Source organism: Talpa europaea (genome assembly GCF_964194135.1).
Source record: "Talpa europaea genome assembly, chromosome: 14".
Lineage (NCBI taxonomy): Eukaryota > Metazoa > Chordata > Mammalia > Eulipotyphla > Talpidae > Talpa > Talpa europaea.
The window spans coordinates 4,437,511-4,458,537 of NC_140082.1; the positions used below are offsets into that span (position 1 = coordinate 4,437,511).

Here is a 21,027-nt window from a genome sequence, read left to right on the forward strand (position 1 = left end):
TGGATCATCTCCCTTGCTGGTGATTGAACCGTTGCTGCAGTGGCTGCTGATAGTTTCATAGCCTGAGACTTATCCCCTTGTGCCACCATGGAGGCCCCTCTGTTGTTTTAGTCACTCAGTCTATATGGTATTTTGCCATGGCAGCTGGTGACAGCTAATGCAACATGTGAGAAGAAGGTAGTTGTTATTCCACACTCCTTGGACCTGGAAGATAAGGACTAACCATTCCCTTCCAGACTTATCAGATGAGGCTTTAGATCAAGTTTACGTTATATCCTGAACTCTAGTAGCAAGTAGTAATAGCTGTGTTTTTAAAGACTAAGTCAGTGTAGGGTAAGGAAAATGTCAGGCTTTTCTGCCCTTCCGCCATCAGGATAGATGATGGATCCTTGTCCTGAATGCATGCCTGATGGCGGGCACCTGGAATAGGGTGTGGGCATAGGTAGATGGGATTCAGCTGAGCTAAGACTGTGCTTTTGAGGGCGGCGTCATGGGGACGCCAGCAGCACCAGCAGCAGCAGCAGTAGCAGCAGCAGTAGAAGCCGAGGCAGAGGCCGAGAAGCAGCAGAACGAACGCCGGAGAGTCCAGATGGAGTGAAGACTTGCTGGGGGCTGGGAGGCCTGCCAGCCAGCACCCCTGCCTGCCATATGCCTGGTGAACCCCAATAAAAGACCTGCAAAAACCCACTAAGGACTGTGACTCCTCCTTTACCCGGTCTGCATGGGATCAGAAAACCTGCACTGTGGCCAGTCCTGCCTCTACAGTCAGAAATGGAGTGACTGTATTTCCACTTTGTTCTGCTCACTCTCTGGGACTTTTCAGAGTCAAGTTCTTACTCAATTTCTAACATTAGGAAGTTTTTCTCACAGCTGGTTCCAATATGAGAGAGCGATTCAGGGGAAGGAATTAAAAAGGGATGAAGATATTAAAGCTAAAATTATTATACTTCATGCTATGGACTAAATTGTGTCACCAACAAAATTCATTTGTTGAAGTCCTAGTGTGACAGTGTTTGGATGGATCATTGGGAGGTAATTAGGGTTAGGTGAGGTCATGAGGATGGGGTCTTACAGGAAGAGATACCAGAACTTGCTCTCTTCTTGCCATGTGAGAACACAGCAAGAAGCCTGCCACCTGCAGGTCAAGAAGAGAGATTTCACGAGAATTTGAACTGATCTGCACCTTGGTCTTGGACTTCCCAACTTCCACAACTGTGGGGAAACAAATAACAGCTGTTTAAGCAACCTTGTCTTTTTTATTATTATTATTTTCACTTATTTATGCGTACAAGAACTAGGGTACAGGCTAGAGGTGTGGGGGGTGAGAGCATTCGCCAGAGACAGAGTGGGGAACAGAACAGGCAGATCTACTGAAATACACTGCTGAGGGGAGCAGCAGGTGAATCAGGAGAGGTCTGCTGCACCATGTGGGTAGCTACCTGGCCAGGGATTGAACTCAAGCTGCAGAGGCTGAGGATAGCTTCATAGGTCGCGTCTTAACCCCTTGCGCCACCAGGGAGGCCCGGTCATATCTATTCTTGCACCTGAATTAACTGAGGCTTGTGATTGGACTACACAGGGGGAGAAAAGGACTGCCTCTAGTAGGTTGTACTTGGGGACCCCATTCTTTACCTGGGTCTATACTTGCTGCCACGTGACTTGGCAGCTCCTCTTCCTAAAGAGGCAGGGTATATTTCCCACCCCTTGTGTAGTAAGTGAAAACGTATCAGGCTTTTCTGTCCTCCCACCATTAAGATAGATGACGGAACCCTGTGGTCCTGAATGCATGCCTGATGGCTGCACCTGGAGTAGGGTCTGGGCATATGTAGGTGGGATTCACCTGGGCTACGACTGGGCTTATAAGGGCAGCATCACGGAGACGCCAGCAGAAGCCGAGAGAGAAGAATGACTGGGAGAGCAGGGAGCAGAACCACAAGAGCAGCTGAGACCACCAGAGAATGCCAGAGAGCCAAGATAGAGAAAGACCTGCTGGGGGGCTGGGAGGCCTGCCAGCCTCCTGGGCCCCTGGCACCTCTGCCTGCCGTGTACCCAGTAGAATCCCAATAAAAGCCTGAAAAGCCACTGAGGGCTCCAGGACTCTCTCCTCCTTTACCTGGTCTGCTGGATTAGAGATTCTGCACTGTGCCATTCCTGCCCTTGCACCTTGTATCTGGACAGGTGTAAGATTGTGGCAGAGGCTGGATGAGTGCCAATCAGGAGCTTAGGTCTCTAGGACCTAAGTGTTTGTATTTAATGTCTTACACCTGTGCCCCCATCATGAGCACTTTCTCTGGGGTAGCACGCTGGTGGAAGAGAGATGCAGAGAACCACTCCTGTCATCCCCACGCATATCTGCTCTCCATTGGCCAGTCAGCCAGCCCTGGGACCAGTATGCACTTCCAACAGGTCAGCAGAGCACCCTAGAAGCTGCTCCAGGTGTGTGAGTAAACAGGTTTCCCTGCTTGCTTGTAGTTGTCACACAGCATTATCGTGGCAGTAGGTAACTGATACGGTACCAAACATTATCGGCCCAGAAACTGGCAAACTGATATGTGTGCCACTTTTACAAATCCCAGAATTAACATCCAGCAAAGAAGAAAAAACAATGAGCAAATGTTATTTCTGTGTCTATTATTGAAAGTGATCACTTTTACAGGAAACTGCCATTAAGTCAGTAGTATTGAAGGTGAGTCAGTGAAAGAAATGAACACAATGAGTGAAAAATGTACTCAGCTAATAATGAAAGTTACATCATATATCTTGCCTTTTTTAAAAAACAAGATTTATTTATGCATACAAGAACTGGGGTGCAGACCAGAGGTGTGCGGGGTGAGAGAATTCACCAGAGACAGGGTGGAGAGCAGATCAGGCAGATCTACTGAAATACACTGCTGAGGGGAAATAGGAGAGTTCTGCTGTGCCATGTAGGCTGCTCCTGGCTGGCGGGGGATCAAACTCATGCTGCAGTGGCTGGCAACAGCTTGGTAGCTCTGTCTTTAACCTCTGCGCCACCAGCGAGGCCCATATATCTTGTCTTTTGCTTATGAACGCTAAGTGATGTGAAGTAGGGTCAAGCAAATGAGTGATGAGAGTCGACTATAGAAATGTAAACTCAACCCCAATTAATTAATTTGTTCATTGATCCTTCCTGTTGTTGATGGCGATGTCTCCTTTGGATGAAATAGGAGGTTCAGAGACAGCAGATGTAGGGTAAAGAAAATGTCAGGCTTTTCTGCCCTTCCGCCATCAGGATAGATGATGGATCCTTGTCCTGAATGCATGCCTGATGGCGGGCACCTGGAATAGGGTGTGGGCATAGGTAGATGGGATTCAGCTGAGTTAAGACTGTGCTTTTTAAGGGCGGCGTCATGGGGGGACGCCAGCAGCAGCAGCAGCAGTAGCAGCAGCAGCAGTAGAGGCCGAAAGAGAAGCCGAGAAGCAGCAGAACGAACGCTAGAGAGCCCAGATAGAGTGAAGACTTGCTGGGGGCTGGGAGGCCTGCCAGCCTCCCAGCCCCCCAGCCAGCACCCCTGCCTGCCATATGCCTGGTGAACCCCAAATAAAAAACCTGCAAAACCACTGAGGACTCTGACTCCTCCTTTACCTGGTCTGCATGGGATCAGAAAACCTGCACTGGTCCAGTTCCTGCCTTTACAGCAGAGTTTCTCCCCTCTCCCCTCTCCTGGGAGCAAGGTCAGTTCAGTTCCTGAGCTTTGAGAAGCTGGCATGTTACCTTGAGTCTGGAAATACTTAGTGATCTTGTCAGACTACAGGTCAAGTTTCCCTAGCAGCTTAGTTAATTACCCAGAACTTTCTGTATTGATTGCGCCCTGAGACTCCACACGATTCTCTCAAAGTCAGGCCTCCTTTTATTCAGTAGATTTTTTTCCCTTCTCAGCTGGGTTTTGGGGATGATCAAAAGACAGGGTTTATGCTTGTACACAGGAGAGCTGGCTCACATGTTATATTCTCCTTGTTCAGAGCAATCAGAGCAATTATCTATTTCCCTGAACATGATGTCTTAGAATTGCATGACAGCCGCACTTAGGGTTTGTCATTTTCAGAAGTTTTGGATCTAAGCAGCAGGAAAGCGTGCCTTCTGTGACACTGCTGGTGTTCCCATCTGTCGTGGGAGCAGCAGATGACGTGCCAGGACTGAGCTGCTGGTAAGCTGTCTCGTGAGCAAAGGGGAGAATAGGTTCTACTTGACACAGCTCTGCTTGGGATGTGCAATATTCAGAGAATCATAAAATCGTGAACATAATCATCCATTACTCAGCATAATGTAAACACCTTTAATAATTACTCAGTTCTTTCACAGTTATAACACTGCTGATCGTGATTCATGACAAGCCAACTGGGTTCCTAATACTCATTAAAAATACAAAGGCCACCCTTGTTTGTTGCTGGGGTGGTGGGGCATGTAGAAATGTTGCAGCTAATGTGGAAAAAGAGTCTAGCTTACACCCCAGTTTCTGTAAGCATAAATAAATAAAAATAAATCTTAAAAAAAATTAAAGGGAGGTCAACCACATGTCTTTCACAGTGGTTCTTCTTAGTCTCCTGGAGACAGAGACTGGTTCATCAAGGGGATTTGGGACTAGTAACCTATGCCACTTTTTTCTCTACGAGGTTAAGTCCTTAGTTTATATATTCACCGCTGTATCTCCAGGATTAGAACAATGTCTGGCACCTACTACATAATCAAAAATATTTGTGGAGTGCATTTTCAGGGCTTGAAGTGCAGCTGACTCAAAGGAATCTTGGCAATAATTGAACACATACTTGATGCTTCATACCTGTGCTAGAAAATGAGGAAGCAAATATTGAAAAATTCACCCCTTTTTATCTCCAGCATCTAGAAAGGGCTTTGAGTATAGTAGGATCTTAGCACATATTCCCTGAACAATTGAATGAATGACTTGAAAGGTTTTTGTTTTATTTTTTACCAATTTATTTATTTATTTATTTTTAAGAGGCATGTATTTTATTCATTTATTTGTTTGTTTGTTTATACATGCACTGGGTACAGTCAGAAGCGCGGGAGGGTGAGAGAATTCACCAGAGCGGGGAGCAGAGCAGGCAGAAGGACCGAAGTACACTGCTGAGGGGAGCAGCGGGCGGCAGGAGAGGTCTGCGCGCCATGTGGGACCCTCCTCCGGTGGCCGGGGAGCAGCCGGGGATCGACCAGCACCACAGAGGCCGCGGGCAGCTTCGCAACCCAGGGCAGCTTCGCAACCCAGATCTCAACCGCTGCGCCACCGGGGAGGCCCTATTTTTTTACCAATTTAAAGCCAAATGATTTAGGATTTTATAAAAAATGACTTTCCTCTTTAGACTCAGTAAAGTGTTTCTATCTAGGTTGACAAGAAGCTTACTTGTCTACATGTAGCTTTTGCCAACCTTTATTCTATGCTTACCCACAATGCAAAAGTTCCTGAAAGAGCTATGAGATAAAAAATATGCTTTTTTATTAAAAAGGGGGAGCGTCCAGAATCCAATTGAGGCAGAGAAAGAAGTTATTTAAGTCTTAAAATTCTGCAAAAAGTCAGTTTCCCCTTTTACAAATAAAAAATAGTTACATAACAATTGTATGTGGTAAAATGTGGAATTGAATGTCTAAAATGTATGTAATTATATGTCTAAAATTTAGAGTTCTCAAGATATGGAAGTGAAGTCTTGCATTCCAAGTTCTCAATGGCTTCTTTTCTGTCAGTCATTTTCTACATGTCTACTTCCTTTTCTGTCTTTGTGACATACATTTATTCATTATTCATTAAATAAATAACAATTGCGACAACAACAAAATAACAATTGAGACAGCAAGCCACAGTGTGTGAATGTGTACAGCCAAAATTGAGTACTGTGTGGTTTTTCTTTCAAGGGACATAGAGAATAGTACGGAATGCAAATCATTACTATAATAATTCAGTCTGCAGGGAAGTGTCTTGGGAGATGTACAGATGAATGGAAGAGTAGTTGTGAGAAGTTAAATTGAAAATATTGTCTGGGGATTGTTTTGTTTTATGAATGAAACAAAACATTTAAAATGCAGCTTCTGTAAGAACCGTTTGTTCTTGTGGGTCGTGTACCTCTCCTATTGTTGGGTCTGGCGTTCAAGGGCAGGGTCCCTGAAGACACCCTTGCGGAAGACTTATTTAGTACAAGAGGTTGTCCACAGAGTACCTTGTGGACAAGAGGCGACTGTAGTTAAAGCTTTCACAAAACATTTGCTCTTTGACTTCTTGGCAATTTTTCTTCTAGTCCATGGCTGTTATCACTTTGCAGGATTAATTGGCAAGTACAGCTGTCTACTCTTCAGAATGACCACTTTGAGTTTGCACAATGTCAGCCAGGCCAGCGCTACCTGCCCCGACTTCACGAACTTGTCATTTCGACAGCAGGGATTGTTTCTGGAGGTCTGTGAATGCCAGACTATGGGTTCTGTTTTAGGTAGGAATCAAACTCCCCACACTATCTTCTGTTTCACGTAAGAATACAGCATCACTGCAACCTGCCTGGGAGGTCTGCGAATGAATTTATGACATACCGAGAGGGGGAGATGCTTATTCACACCTTTAAAAAGGAGCTAAATAGAACTCCCAAGGTTTCACTTTAAAAATTAGGTTAACAAAGAATCAAATAAAAATTTTAAAGGTGTGAATTTGGTTGCTTTTAAACAGTGATTTTAAATTTCATTTTTAATTGTCTTATATAAAAAGAACAAGCGGCAGCCTCGCTGGGCCTCTCCCCTGGCCCCCCCAGCGTCGACTTCCCTCTACTACTTCTACTACCTCGAGCCACCCAGGAACCTGCCCCTCTTCCCCGCGGGAGTTTCTGCACGGAACCAATCATCAGGTGCACCACCTCTGCGTCGCAGCACCCCCGGGCCTTCTGATTGGCTGCGGTCGTCCCACGTGCTCGGGCCTGGCCGCCCCGGTTGGCCGACGGTTCGCCGCTGTTGCGAGGATGCCCGTTTCCTGGGATACGGCCCGGGCCCGGAGGTGTCTGGCGGCTCGTGGCTTCCTGGGCCGGAACCTGGGCGCGGAGGGCGGCTGGGCTTCTGGGCGTGCTGCGGGGCGCCATGGCCAGTGTCCACGAGAGCCTGTACTTCAACCCCATGATGACCAACGGCGTGGTGCACGCCAACGTGTTCGGCATCAAGGACTGGGTGACGCCGTACAAGATCGCGGTGCTGGTGCTGCTGAACGAAATGGGCCGCACCGGGGAGGGCGCCGTCAGCCTCATGGAGCGGCGTAAACTCAACCAGCTGCTCCTGCCGCTGCTGCAGGTGAGGGGCCCTGCGCCGGCTCCCGCTTCCCGCACCTCTTGACCGCGCACCCAGGCCTGGGCCCTGGCACGTCGTCCTGCCTGGAAGGGGCGCGAAAAGCGAAAGATACGTAGTGTCACCAGCTGTCACGGCACGAGTGCTTTCCATGCGTTCTGTATGCGTTTTCGTGCCGGTTCTATTTGCTTCCAGCTTTTGTTAGCAGAGCGACTAGGGAAAGTCATCTTCTCGCATCCTCAGTCCTTTGTAGAATGGGGCTGCCCGTAGCTGTGCATTGGAAAAACAGATGAATCATACAGGCTTCGCGCCCTAGAGGACTGTGATAAGTAGTAATAATGACAAAAAAAAAAACAGTGAACATTGAACAGTCGTTGTGTGCTAAGCATTTACATGTGTTATTTCCTTCGCAGATTGAGACTGTAGCTTCACCACTTACTAGGTGTGTGACTTAGGCCAAGTTCCATACACTATTTGGGTGTCTGCTTTCCCCCTAAAATGGGAAGAGTAATAGACAAATATGTGATGAAAAGACTTTATTAAGGCTAGAAGATCCTTGGAAGGCATTTGACATTGTGTGACACAATAAATGCCTAATCAGTATTAGCTATTCTCATTTAAATGTATTTTCATAGAGCATGTACCATCCCTTACATCATTCTGGGTCTTTCCAATTACTTGTGTGACTGTATGACTGACGTCTTTCTTCTCCGTTAGATTTTTAACTTTCGTGAGGGCAGAGCTTTGTCTTTTTTTTTTTTTTTTTTTAAGATTTATTTATTTATTTATTTATACAAGCACTGGGTACAGTCAGAAGCGCGGAAGGGTAAGAGAATTCACCAGAGCCAGAGCGGGGAACAGAACAGGCAGACTGACGAAATACACTGCTGAGGGGAGCAGCGGGTGCACCAGGAGAGGTCTGGGCACCATGTGGGACCCTCGCCAGCTGCCGGTGATGGAACCAGCGCTGCAACCCGCGGGCCCCAGCGCTCAACCGCTGCGCCACCAGGGGAGGCCCTTTTGTCCTATTTTTGTTCACCCTTGTATCATCAAAGCCTGGTGCAGCTCCTGAGTAAATGCTATGTGGAATGAGGGGAAAGTGATGTTTTCTCCTTGTGGATGGATGTATTCAAGTGAATGGGGAGGGTTTCTTAGGCGAATTGTAGTCTTAAGGTGGGACTTGAAGGGTCATCAGTTGTTGAGGAACAGTGGTGACAGAAAAGAAGATCTGGGCTTGGAAGATGTAAACCTAATAAAATTAGTTTCCAGAGTTGCATTTCTGCAACTCAGCATAGTTTATAAAGGACTTTTTGTTTTTTAAGCCATCACTTGTATTTGTTGGGGAGAATGAGGACTCAGGTTAAGTGGCTTGCCGAGTAAGTTAAAGGAGTAAGGTCTCTGTAACTTGTAATTCGTTGTCCTAGCCATATTGCTATTATTATATGTGCATTTCCCCATTATTCAAATAAGTCACGGCACTAAAATTTTTGGTAAACAGGAAAAATCAAAATAGTAATTCTGGTGACTTGCACACCTTTTTGCTTTTGCACATGCTGTTTTCTTCTGTCCCGGATCCTCCTTTCTGGTTCTTTGCCTGACCAACTGCTGGATAGTTATAATCAATTTTTCTAGTAAAATTCCAATGAGGAAAAAAGTAAATTCCAACCATACCTCGACTTCTTCATTTGTTTGACTTTTAAAATTAGTTTTTAATTGCTCATTTAATACACAAAGATTAATTATAGAAATTTTAAATGATACTAACATTGATATTCTTTTTTTTTTTTTTTTAAAGATTTATTTATTTATTTATTTATACAAGCACTGGGTACAGTCAGAAGCACGGGAGGGTGAGAGAATTCACCAGAGCCAGAGCAGGGAGCAGAGCAGGCAGAAGGACCGAAGTACACTGCTGAGGGGAGCAGCGGGCGGCAGGAGGGGTCTGCACACTATGTGGGACCCTCCTCCGGTGGCCGGGGAGCAGCCGGGGATCAAACCGGCGCTGCAGAGGCCGCGGGCAGCTTCACAACCCAGCGCTCAACCGCTGCGCCACCGGGGAGGCCCAACATTGATATTCTTATGCGTGCCTTTCAAGCCTATTCCTTTTCAGAGATTATGACAGTTAATATTCATTTGTCCAGCTATGTATTACAGTTCAGATTAGATCTTTTTCCCCTCCAGAATGGATCTTTCTAAGGTTTTGCTGTGTAAGTGTGTATGTATACATAGGTAGATACATGTAAAAGTATATATGTGTATCCTTTTAATTGGTTTTACACATGTGCTACTTCTGTTCCACAACTTGTTTCTTTCACTTAACAAATCTTGGCCGTCATGTCAGCATATCTGAATAGGTCTACCTTATTTGTTTGATGGCTGTATTGTATTCCACAGTAAGAAAGAAACACCAGAGACAGAGTGGGGAGCAGAACTGAAATACAGTGGCATCTGCTGAAATACACTGCTGAGGGGAGCAACGGGGCGAGACAGGAGAGATCGATAGCTTAATAGTACTGAGACTTTAACCCCTGTGCCACCAGAATGGCCCGTAGGTGGCCATTTTTTTTGATAGCTGAGACTGCATATGCTCTCTCTGATGGTTCTTTTTATGGACTGTGATGCATAGTACGTCTGCCTTCCTTACAAGGTTTTGGGGAGGGGTCAAATGAGATGATATCTATGAATACTAAAACACCTGTATTTCCATTGTTTTCAAGTTTACGAGACACTTTGAACTATCTTACTTAATCTTTGTAATGAGCAAAGGAGATGCTTATTATTTTCTCCATTATTATTAATTCCTGATGAAGGTAAGTTTTCTTTATCATGACGGCATCTTTGTCATGACTGTAAAACCAAGAAGGAGAGCATGATGGGCCCTCGGACTACATTTTTTTTTTTTTTTTTTTTGTGGGGCCCTCGCCGGCGGCCAGGGAACGAACCGGCGCTGCAGAGGCTGAGGGCAGCCTCGTAGCCCAGTGCTCAACCGCTGTGCCACCAGGGGAGGCCCCTCTCGGACTACATATTATATGATTCTTGCCCCGTCCCCCGCCCCCCATTCCATTGATTAAAGGAGAATACTATGCAGACGTGAAGTATTACTTCAGCTTTTTCCTTTCCTGATTTGAGATTTCAGGTTGGAATGACTGTCAAAGTAGAAGGGTTCATAAATGAGTTAATGTTGGCAGTTGTTTATCAGTCTCCAGCTGTTAAAGATTTATCCTTAACTTCTTTATGTCTCCTTTACCCAGGGCCCAGATATTACACTATCTAAACTCTACAAATTAATTGAAGAATCTTGTCCTCAGCTGGCAAATTCAGTACAGATCAGGTAAATGTCATTTTCCTCTGGATGTGTGAAAAGATGTCAAAGTAGATGAACATTAGGAAAGAACATGTGGTAATTGATTCTTTGTAAATGATATCTTTATTATTCTGGGGTTGTTTCCCTAAGTACTTTCATTTTTTAAACGTATAGCTTCAAATTTTTTTTTTTATGGCCTCAGTTGTTTTTATTTTTATTTTTATTTTTATTTTATTTTTTTTTCTATTTATTTTTTATTTTTTATTTTTTATAAATTTTATTGTTATATTCCCCATACAATTGCAGCCCCCCCATTCTGACCCCAATCCCTCCCCTCCCGCCCCCGCCCCCCTAAAAGTGTCTCTGGTTCATAGTTTTTTGTTGATTTTGATTTTCATTTTCTTATAGTTATTCATTTTCCTGGTCCCTTATTTAAGTTTTCTAGATTCCTGCTATGAGTGAGACCATCCAGTATTTTTCTTTTTCTTTTTGGCTTATTTCGCTGAGCATGATCCCTTCCAGCGCCATCCATGTTGCTGCAAATTGCATGTGTTTATCTTTTTTGAATGCTGAGTAATATTCCATGGTATATATGTACCACATCTTCTTGATCCAGTCATCTATTTTTGGGCATTTGGGTTGTTTTCAAAGCTTAGCTATTGTAAACAGTGCTGTATAGCTTTAAATTTTATTCTCTGTCAGTCCAGCTCATTCTCTTGAGTTACTGAGAATTCCATCTTTACTGACTCTGTTACTTTGAGAAATTTGATGACCAAGAAAGCATCAGTAGTAATACTTTTGAGGACATGGGAGTGACATTTTGGGCTGTCAAGTTTGTTTTCTATGTCACCATTTGGATCTCTGAATTGTTTTAAAAATAGGTTTATTTTCAGTTAATTGTAATGTATGAAATGTGGGAAGATGTTCAAAGGGCCTTCCTAAAATACATACCTTGATTTTCTTATTCAGAATCAAACTGATGGCTGAAGGCGAATTGAAGGATATGGAACAATTTTTTGATGACCTTTCAGATTCTTTTTCTGGAACTGAACCAGAGGTTCATAAAACAAGTGTAGTAGGTATGAAGGTCTTCGAAGGAGAGCAGAAAATATTTTCATGGACATGAGCAGTTTTCTATACCACATCTAGAGTTGCTCTGCTAGATCTGAACAGTGGGGATGTTGGGCATGTTTTAATTTTTTTTAAGATTTATTTTATTTATTTATGCATACAAGAACAGGTGTGTAGGTCAGAGGTGTAGAGGGTGAGAGAATTCATCAGAGACAGAGCGGGGAGCAGAACAGGTAGATTGACTGAAATACTGAGGGGAGCAGCAGGCGAGACATGAGTGGTCTGCTGCACCATGTAGGTCAGCTTCCTGGTTGGGGAGATCAAACTCATGCCGCAGTGACTGGCGATAGCTTGAGAGCACTGTGACTTATCCCCTGTGCCATCAGGGAGGCCCTTAGATTGTATATATGGCCTTGCCATTCTGATACATGTTCAAATAATTATGGGAAAGCATCTTTTGTCTACAAAATTCAAAGGATTAACTGGGTCCTGGGACTGTTAGGTTTCTCAACTCTCTCTTATAGTCCCCTGAATCTCTTCTCTGCCTTGTGTAACTCCGAGTCCAGCTCACCACCTAAACTGTTAAAGAAAGGCAAGTAAGAATGTTTTGTTGGGCCTCCCCGGTGGCGCAGCGGGTTGAGCTCAGCGCTGTGGAGCTGTCTGCAGCCTCTGCAGTGCAGGTTCGAATCCCAGCAGGCCAGGGAGATACCCATATGGTGCAGCAGACCTCTCCTGTCTTGCCCGCTGCTCCCCTCAGCAGTGTCTTTGGTCCGTCTGCCTTTTCTACTTCCCGCTCTCTCTGGTGAATTCTCTCACCCTCCCACACCTCTGACCTGTACCCCAGTTCTTATATAAATAATCTTAAAAAAAAAAAAAGAATGTTTTGTTGGTATAATTTATCAGGCGAGGGCATGCATGAAATTTCTTGATGCTTTTCTTCTTTTTTTTTTTAAGATTTATTTATGCAAACAAGAGCTGGAGTACAGGCCAGAGATGTGGGGGTAAGAGGATTCACCAGAGACAGTGTGGGGAACAGAACAGGCAGACTGACTGAAGTACACTGCTGAGGGGAGCAGCGGGAGATTAAGGAGAGGTCTGCTGCTCTGTGTGGGTTGCTCCCTGGCTGGTGGGGGATCGAACTCGTGCTGCAGTGGCTGTGGACAGCTTCATAGGTTGCGTCTTAATCCCTTGCTCCATGAGGGAGGCCCCCACTTTTCTTTTAGATTTATATCCATGTTCCCTCCATCTGGCTTATTTGCCTGGAAATTTTTCTGTGATTGAACATCAATTACTGATGGATCTTCTATGCCAGACTAGATTTACAAAGTGAGCGCAAACCTTCTTTGACCGAGATTATATTCCAGTGGTGGCAGAGGGGCAACAGTAAATAGTAAACAAGTACATCATTTCAGATAAATAGAGTAGCCACAAAGAAAATAAAACGGATGGACAAAGAAGTGGTAGGTGAGCGGGAGAGTTGAGCCCTGAATAAGAGGATGAGACCAGCTTCATAGAGGGGAAGCACGTTCTAGGTGAAAGGAACAGCAGTTGATTTATTTGACGAGAGAGTAGCAACAAGTAAGCATGGTTCGTGGAGGCTGCGTTTAATGCTTTCACCTGGTCTGTGTCTCATCTTGTAGGTTTGTTTCTGCGCCACATGATCTTGGCTTACAGCAAGCTTTCTTTCAGTCAAGTGTTTAAACTGTACACGGCCCTTCAGCTGTACTTCCAGAACGGCGAGAAGAAGACAGTGGGAGATGCTGAGATGGACCTGACCGATAGAGAGGAGGGGGAGAGAAAAATGGAGAAAGAAGAACTTGATGTGTCTATAAGGTAACGGGTTTCTCTGCCAGTGACCCCTTGCAAAATGGCGTAAATGTGGGAACAGCGAACCCTCATTCATTCAGAGCTCACGTGCTGCTGTCGTCTTGTCCTCCTGATCCGGAAATTTGGCCCATATGGGCTGCATCAGTGGGCTTGTTGCCTCGAGTGGGAGACCCAGGGCACCCAGAAGAGGGAAGGCGGGATATGGATTCATGGCTTCCCTCCTTCGGGGTCACAGTGGGCTGGCTGTAGGTCACGGCTGTTAGGCCGCCCTCTCTGCACTCCTTTGGGGGCCTGATAACTAGGAGGAAGCTTTCCCAGGCCCCAGATGTAAAGGCCCCACTGTCAGCAGCCCTGGGGACTGTATTGTCCCTTCCAGTTTCTCTGTCCTCTGCCCCTCTTTTTGTAAGTGGTGCTTTATGAAACGCTTCTCAAATGACCCGCATTTGAAGGTGCCCTTTGTTTTCTGCTGGGACCTTGCCTAGTATGTTCACTGCTTCCAAGTGAGCTAACGGTTGGTTCATCAGAGAGAATGTGTCCAGTGGCTGCTGAGGTCTGTGCACTGGCGATGTGGTGCCTCTGCTCCCTACTTATTCAGGCTCAAAACCTAGGATATCCTTGGTTCCTTCCTCTCCCTCACCCCAACTGCCAGGCCTTCCTCCTTGTGTGTTTGGAATTTACTTCTCTCCGTCGCCCCAGCTGCTACAGCGCCTGCAGCTTCCTGCTCCCCGCTCCCCACTGGTCTCCTGGCTCCCACTCTCGTCTCCCCACTCTCTGTTTTTATGCAGCATCCGAGGGAGCCTTCACGAATACCAGTCACATCAGGGCACTCTTCTGCCACAGTCCTCGTTGACTGTCCTTAGAATCTAATTTAGAGAGAAACCGAGGGCGCCACGGCCAGTTGCTGGCCTCGTGCCTGTGGTCCTCTCACCTCTCCTCTTGCTCTCAGCGCCGAGCTGCTCTGGCTTCCCATCTCCTGAACACTCTGAGCCCTCTTCCTCCTCCGGTTGCCTGAATTGCTCTGCCCTGGCTTTTCCTGTCCTGCCCTCTCACATGCAGGTCTAGGCCCCGTCCTCGCGCAGGCCTTCCCAGACACGGAGCTGAAGCAACCTCCGTCCCAAATGCTTCCAGCTTCTCTCTTCCCTTCATAGCTCTCACTGAGCAACTGTACGTTCATTTGCTTCCTTGTTTATCTCTGCTCCCTCTGCCTCTCCACCCCTGCATCACCTCTGCTCCCTCTGCCTCTCCACCCCTGCATCACCTCTACTCCACTCCCTCTGCCTCTCCATCCCTGCATCACCTCTACTCCCTCTGCCTCTCCACCCTGCATCACCTCTACTCCACTCCCTCTGCCTCTCCACCCCTGTATCACCTCTACTCCCTCTGCCTCTCCACCCCTGCATCACCTCTGCTCCCTCTGCCTCTCCACCCCTGCATCACCTCTACTCCACTCCCTCTGCCTCTCCACCCCTGTATCACCTCTACTCCCTCTGCCTCTCCACCCTGCATCACCTCTGCTCCCTCTGCCTCTCCACCCCTGCATCACCTCTACTCCACTCCCTCTGCCTCTCCACCCCTGTATCACCTCTACTCCCTCTGCCTCTCCACCCCTGCATCACCTCTGCTCCCTCTGCCTCTCCACCCCTGCATCACCTCTACTCCACTCCCTCTGCCTCTCCACCCCTGTATCACCTCTACTCCCTCTGCCTCTCCACCCCTGCATCACCTCTGCTCCCTCTGCCTCTCCACCCCTGCATCACCTCTACTCCACTCCCTCTGCCTCTCCACCCCTGCATCACCTCTACTCCCTCTGCCTCTCCACCCTGCATCACCTCTACTCCCTCTGCCTCTCCACCCCTGCATCACCTCTGCTCCCTCTGCCTCTCCACCCCTGCTTCATCTCTGCTCCCTCTGCCTCTCCACCCCTTCAGAGCTGAGCCCTCCTCTGGCTTCTCTTTGGTCTCCTCAGCGCTCAGTACAGTGCCTGCCTCACAGTTGTCTGTAAACATGGTTGGATGAGGAATGCAGGAATGCAAAATGCTTGCTTAGTCCATTGCCCACGCTGGTAACCGGCTACCATAACATGGTTTTGATTTTTCTCCGTAATACGCTTTTTATTACATCCTTCCCTTCGCTGTTTCATTTCCTTCCCTTCAGTTGCTTCCTGGGATCATCTCCCAAGTAAGCTACTTGTATTTGGTGAGAAAACTTATGTATTTTTCATATTCTGTGAAAAATGTTCCGCTGGAAAACGGAACTCTTGTGGCCTATGTAAAGTGATGCAGATGTTGACTTAAAAGATGGTACAGCTGGGACCAATGTTTTGCTAAAAAACAGCCTCTCTTACTGGCATTGCTAACAAAAGCTTGCCATGCGGTGGAGGCAGGGTGTGGAGGGCGAGGAGTGTGCCTGTGGATCAGACCCTGCGTCAGACTTCTGGCTCCTCCACTTATCCCCGTGGATGTGGGCAAGTGACTCAACAACTCTCTGTTCCTCAATTTCCTCATCTGCAAATTGGGGTCCACTCACCTCCTTAGAGGATTTCTGTGAGAATTACATAAGTCCATAGACAGTGTCTAGAACAGTGCCTGTTATGTCGCAAGCCCTTCTTCTCTAGTTTCCCTTTTAGTTTAATTCTGTTGAAGCAAGGCTCCCGGCCTAGTACCATCTGTTGATTTTATATTCTTAAAGTAGCAGAATGTGACTTTGTCAAGAATGATAAATTTCAGACTCTTCTTACTTGGTTTAATTTTCTCCTAAATTAATCTCATTTGACTAGGTCAAACTGCATCTTTATAGCCTAGTCAAAGAATTCATTTGTGTGTAATCCAGTGTATCCACTATTAAGGTGTGTGGTTACAGAAAACTGTACACAGAGTAAATGGGATTTTATCTTTGAAATTAATGGAAGGTATTACTTAAATGTTATTCTAATTAGGGATTACAATTCTTTGCCCGAAAAGAAATGATTTAGCTGTTATATAAGATTTGGTTTGTTTTATTTTAGAAAGGAAAATTTCCTTTTGTAAGCTTTTCCAATATTTTATTGCATTATGAAAACTTCTCACTTTAGCTGTTTCTTTTTTAGTTATTACAATGTTTTTAGATCTCTTCAGGGAAATTCTGTTTCTTGCCCTAGAAATTTGTATCAAAATTAGAAAGGGGTAGTACTATTCCATACTTTGCCAATCCCCCACCCCACAGTGGAAACCCCCCCCCCATTGAGATGGGAGCCCAACTGTCCCTCAAAAGTGAGGGAATAAAATTCAGTCACAAATGTCTGTGAAATATTTTTTAAAATCCAGTGGCAGAAGAAGGTGCAAACTGAAATTCAGCTGAAGCATTTCATTCACTTCTTGTTGACCCGCGGTAGGCGAGAGGCTAGTGGGGTTACTCCACCCGAGCTTGTGGAAGCAGCTAGTTCAATTGCAGCTGCTGGAGCCGCATTGCCTCTGCGCTCCTCAGCGGACCTCACAAAAGTAGAAATTCAGCAGTGTTCTATGCTTGCCAGTGACTTAACATCAGTATCCCAGATGCATTCATTTATTCAGCAAATACTTGAGTGCTCCCTGTGTGCCAGGCACGATGCTGGGTGCCAAGGTGTTAACAAAGAGGGGAAAGTGCCTGTCCCCCTGGAATGACGTGGGGAGGTCACCGAGTAACATTATCACAGAGTAAAGTGATGTGTCAGAGTGTCCTTGAACAAGTGGGACCCAGGGTGAGAGTGACTGGGCACAGTTAGGGAAGGAAGCCCTCTTAAGATGGGGGCCAGGTGCCGAGGGGGCCGTCTGAGGGGAGGCCGGGTGCCTGGCGGTCACAGAGCTCCCAGGATTGGGACAAGCAGGTGTCCTGGAGGCCAGATAGAGGATAGTGAGATGGGCACCTGAAGTTGGGGGGTGGGGGCTGCATGGCTCCCTCTGCCACACCCCTCAGAAGGGCTCAGGTCCTCATGGCCCCCTTAGGTGTTCAGTTACTGTTCTCTGTCTCAGTCCCTCCCCACCCTCCTCTCTTTTTGTCCTGTCACTAACCAGCTGTGTTTCATTTCCTTCCCTTCAGCTGCCACCCGGGATCATCTCCCAAGTAAGCTACTTGTATTTGGTGAGAAAACTTACGTATTTTTCATGTTCTGTGAAAAATATCCTGCTGGAACCTGGAATTCTGGTGGCCTGTGTAAAGTGATGCAGATGTTGGTGGTGTTCGAGGCTTCCCATAGCTGGCCTTTCTGATCTAGTGTCCCCTTTCTTCCCCGGGTCCTGCACCCCAGCTGGTGAGGTCTGCCCCCTCCCTCTGGCATGCCAGTCCTCCCCGATTCTGCCTCTTCCTCTTCTGCCTCCCTTCCCAGGAAGGCTTGCTTCCGTCCTCATCATTGTCTGCACGCCTCTCAGCTTTCCAGATCTTTGCCATCCCAGCTGGGCTGATTTCTCCCTTTTCTACGTCCTGGGGCCCCTTCAGACTTGGAGTGTGTCATTTACTGCCATCTTTTTGCAGGGGCTGGTGCATTAAGATCATTCTATTTACTTCTAGGACCCAGATTGGTGTTTGAACATGGCAAGTTAAAAAAAAATCTTTGTTGATTAATCCTATATTATATTTCAAAAATTTCAACTGTAGAGGTAGCTTTAAATCTCCCTTGGGAGTTTCTAGACTCCTGTTGAGAGTCTGCCGCCTGCCATGTGCTGACCCCCTCCATATACCCACACGGCCGTGTGTGCGGCTGCAGGTTCCTGCACCCCTCAGCGCCCATCCGTGGACCCAGGGGCGTGTCCTTGACTTAGACTCGTGAGTCTGACATTCTGTCTCATAAACAAGGTGGACTTGAATGCCTTTTCTACTTTGAACACCGCGGTGGCTTTTTAAAAGTTGCTTTTCTTACATGTATTTGTGCCATCCCAAGGATGTAAAGGATGGTGGACTGGCCCATGCTGCACGCTCGTTCAAGCTGGTTCTGTTGGCCATAGTTGCCACCATGAAACCCAGTGCCCAACTTGATCTTCATTTGTAGCAATTTTACCTTTCTTGATTCTGATTTTTTTTTATTAATGTTATTACTCTGTGTTCTTTATTATAAGCTAAATCTGGTTTCCCCAAATCTGGTTTGGGGAAAAGACTTAAGTAAAGAAGTTTCCGGTCAAGGTGAGCATCATGGACTTAGGGGAGGATGAGCCAGGAGCTGCGAGTCCAGTTGTGTTCAGATTCTCATTTCTCTCTGGCCTTTCTGTGTGCAGCCATATTTGTTTCAAAACCTGCATTTTTTTGTTTGTTTGTTTAAGGGAGATGTTAGGCAAAAAGAGCTCCCTCACTTTCCAGCTGAGAACTTGGCCCGTGAGTTTTTCTTCACTGCCCTCAAGATCACTCTTGTGTCACTGGTCTAGACTAGGCCTGGTCTGGGGCTGGGTCTTGGCAGCCCCAGTCGTTGCAGAATCTGACACGGTCTTGGGGATGTTAGGGAATATTTACCAGAAATGGAACCAGAAGATCAGGGCAGCTCTTCACACAGTGCTACAGGACATAAGCAAAGCTTTCTTTGGTCAGATGAGCTTGGAGAAATATAGTTTCTCTCTGTGGATTTCTCTGTTATGTGCATTATGGATCTCCAAGTTGGAGTTTAAAATTTTCCTCAAATTATTTAACCTTGGAAGCTTTTTTCCCCCATTCTCCAGAATACACATTTACATATTGTTTGCATGCAACTATTTGGAAAACTGCTGTCTTGGACAGTGAATAAATATTGATATTTAGACTTAAGGAAATTCTAGAAGAGAAGCCATTTCTTCAGTCACGTGGTAAAAGGGCATTCTTCATACTTTGCTCAGGAAATAAGACTCAATATCGTGAGTAATTAGATTTTCAGTGTAGATATATAGCAGTACGTTTCTTTATTGGTTCGTGTGTCTTTCAGCTTCTTAGATGAAGCTTCTTTCTCCTGCTCTTGAATACAGCATCATCTTGTGCCTGCAGCAAAAGGTCAGAAACCATTCATTCATTTCCTTGGGTGAGGTCTTTGCATTCAGGTACAAGTGAGGACAGCCAAGTGCAACAGTATATAGGTTCTAGGAGAATCATCTGTAGGAGACCGGGGTGCTCAGAAGAGGGGTATGAAGAGAGATTCTTGGGGGACGTGACACTTGAATAATGGGTGGTGCTGTGGGGGACTGCCTGCCAGCTAATGTGTGACAGGAGACATGCAGGGCTTCACGGGGCGGGAGTGTAGCTAAGAGAAGACAGGAGAGAGGCAGGAAGCAGCCAGGCGTCGCACTTGTGCTTGTGCTGAGCATGTGGACTCTATCCTGGGAGCTGGGATTCCCTGAAGGGCTTAAGTCAGGGCGGCTTGGTGGATTTGCAGTTTGGAAAGATCGTGCTGGACTTTGTCTTCAGTTTAGATCTATCTGTCCCTCATTTTATAGTGTGAGGTCGTGCAGGCCATTCAGTGTCCCTTTTTTTTTTTTTTTAAAGATTTATTTTATACAAGTACTGGGGTACAAGCCAGAGGCGCGGGAGGGTGAGAGAATTCACCAGAGATGGAGCAGGGAGCAGAACAGGCAGAAGGACCGAAATACACTGCTGAGGGGAGCAGCGGGAGAGATAGGAGAGGTCTCCCGCACCATGCGGGAATCTCCCTGGCTGGCCGGGAATTGAACCGCGCTGCTGAGGCTGCCGACAGCTTCACAGCGCTGCATTCAACCCGCTGAGCCACCAGGGAGGCCCTTGGTGTCACTTCTTCTTCTTCTTTTTTTTTTTTTTTAAGATTTATTAATTTATTTATACAAGCACTGGGTAAAGTCAGAAGCGCGGGAGGGTGAGAGAATTCACCAGAGCCAGAGCGGAGAGCAGAGCAGGCAGACTGACGAAGTATACTGCTGAGGGGAGCAGTGGGTGGCAGGAGAGGTCTGCGCACCACATGGGACCCTCGCCTGGCAGCCAGGGATGGAACTGGCCTGTAGAGGCTGAGAGCAGCTTCGCAACCCAGCGCTCAACCGCTGCACCACCGGGGAGGCCCAGTGTCACTTCTTAAGTACATCTTTTCTATTCCTGAGAAGGGACAATTAACACCAAAAGTTCCTGAACTCTCCAGATGAGACAACTGGACATGGTGTCCTGGCTGTTACTGTTATGTCATTATTATTTTTGTTTTCTCTTTTCCAGAGAAGAGGAGGTTTCTTGCAGTGGGCCTCTGTCCCAAAAACAAGCAGAATTTTTTCTTTCTCAACAGGTATGTTAGTTCTGTAACTTAATAGCTTTTTTTTTTTTTTTTAAAAATATAAGTATTTTTATTTTTTTTTTTTTATAGAGGCATGTTTTATTTGTTTGTTTGTTTGTTTGTTTTGTTTATACATGCACTGGGTACAGTCAGAAGCGTGGGAGGGTGAGAGAATTCACCAGAGCCAGAGCGGGGAGCAGAGCAGGCAGAAGGACCGAAGTACACTGCTGAGGGGAGCAGCGGGCGGCAGGAGAGGTCTGCGCGCCATGCGGGACCCTCCTCCGGTGGCCGGGGAGCAGCCGGGTATCGAACCGGCGCCGCAGAGGCCGTGGGCAGCTTCGCAAC

At 46.5% G+C, this 21,027-nt stretch overlaps 2 protein-coding genes across 8 annotated transcripts in view; one reads left to right on the forward strand and one right to left on the reverse strand.

Moving 5' to 3' along the window:
* Positions 1–7,086, reverse strand: part of RNF34 (ring finger protein 34) — a gene marked incomplete at both ends in the record, with an annotated part of 31,051 nt that extends 23,965 nt beyond the window's left edge. Inside the window, one exon of the mRNA XM_084253182.1 lies at positions 6,844–7,086. Within this exon, the coding sequence (XP_084109308.1) occupies positions 6,844–7,086 (243 nt within the window). The remainder of the gene's footprint in view (positions 1–6,843) is intronic.
* ANAPC5 (anaphase promoting complex subunit 5) overlaps positions 7,085–21,027 on the forward strand; it is a gene marked incomplete at both ends in the record, with an annotated part of 37,418 nt that continues 23,475 nt past the window's right edge. For 6 of the 7 annotated variants that reach the window (XM_084253454.1, XM_084253455.1, XM_084253456.1 and 3 more), the window contains 5 exons: positions 7,085–7,291; positions 10,537–10,616; positions 11,559–11,668; positions 13,301–13,493; positions 20,628–20,694. In XM_084253454.1, the coding sequence (XP_084109580.1) occupies positions 7,085–7,291; positions 10,537–10,616; positions 11,559–11,668; positions 13,301–13,493; positions 20,628–20,694 (657 nt within the window). Of the gene's footprint in view, positions 7,292–10,536; positions 10,617–11,508; positions 11,669–13,300; positions 13,494–20,627; positions 20,695–21,027 lie in introns of those variants that run through there. The other variant, XM_084253460.1, reaches the window with a different exon arrangement.